Source organism: Austrofundulus limnaeus, unplaced genomic scaffold (genome assembly GCF_001266775.1).
Source record: "Austrofundulus limnaeus strain Quisiro unplaced genomic scaffold, Austrofundulus_limnaeus-1.0 Scaffold2234, whole genome shotgun sequence".
NCBI lineage: Eukaryota > Metazoa > Chordata > Actinopteri > Cyprinodontiformes > Rivulidae > Austrofundulus > Austrofundulus limnaeus.
Genome location: NW_013954636.1, coordinates 1 through 752, shown reverse-complemented (window position 1 = coordinate 752; position 752 = coordinate 1). Strand labels below are relative to the sequence as shown.

Genomic DNA, 752 nt, shown 5'->3' with positions numbered 1-752 from the left:
GACATTAGAGACTGACCGGACTGACACCTGACAGAGGGTTAGAGACTGACCGGACCAACACCTGACAGAAGGTTAGAGACTGACCGGACCAACACCTTACAGAAGGTTAGAGACTGACCGGACCAACACCTGACAGAAGGTTAGAGACTGACCGGACCAACACCTGACTGTAGGTCAGAGACGAACCGGACCAACACCTGACAGAAGGTTAGAGACAAACCGGACCAACACCTGACAGAAGGTTAGAGACGAATTGGACCAACATCTGACTTTAGGTCAGAAACGAACCGGACCAACACCTGACAGAAGGTTAGAGACGAACCGGACCGACACCTGACAGAAGGTTAGAGATTGACCGGACCAACACCTGACAGAAGGTTAGAGACGAACCGGACCGACACCTGACAGAAGGTTAGAGACTGACCGGACCAACACCTGAGTGTAGGTCAGAAACCAACCGGACTGACACTTGACAGAACATTAAAGAACTTGTATTTTTGTGTGTGTGCAGTTGGTCCGAGGCGGGACCGGAGCTCCATGGTGTCCAGTCTGGACTGTCTTTCCAGCATTGTGGAGAGGATTTCCACAGACAGACCTGGTTTTCCAGGCAGCCAAGGACCAGAACCTGGTCTGATCCCCTCCCCCACAGCCAGCCAGGACCCAGACCTCATCTACCAAGTTCTATAGAACTTTTCACAGATCCACACCTTAAATCACCTGCAGACACTTCAAATGTAAATAAATATTTATTT

The 752-nt window shown here is 50.4% G+C and overlaps 1 protein-coding gene across 1 annotated transcript in view; it reads left to right on the top strand.

Moving 5' to 3' along the window:
• LOC106537301 (myoblast determination protein 1 homolog) overlaps nt 1-694 on the top strand; it is a 5,533-nt gene extending 4,839 nt beyond the window's left edge. Inside the window, exon 3 of the mRNA XM_014034688.1 lies at nt 512-694. Within this exon, the coding sequence (XP_013890142.1) occupies nt 512-687 (176 nt within the window). The 3' untranslated portion in view covers nt 688-694. The remainder of the gene's footprint in view (nt 1-511) is intronic.
• The last annotated feature ends 58 nt before the right edge of the window (nt 695-752 follow it).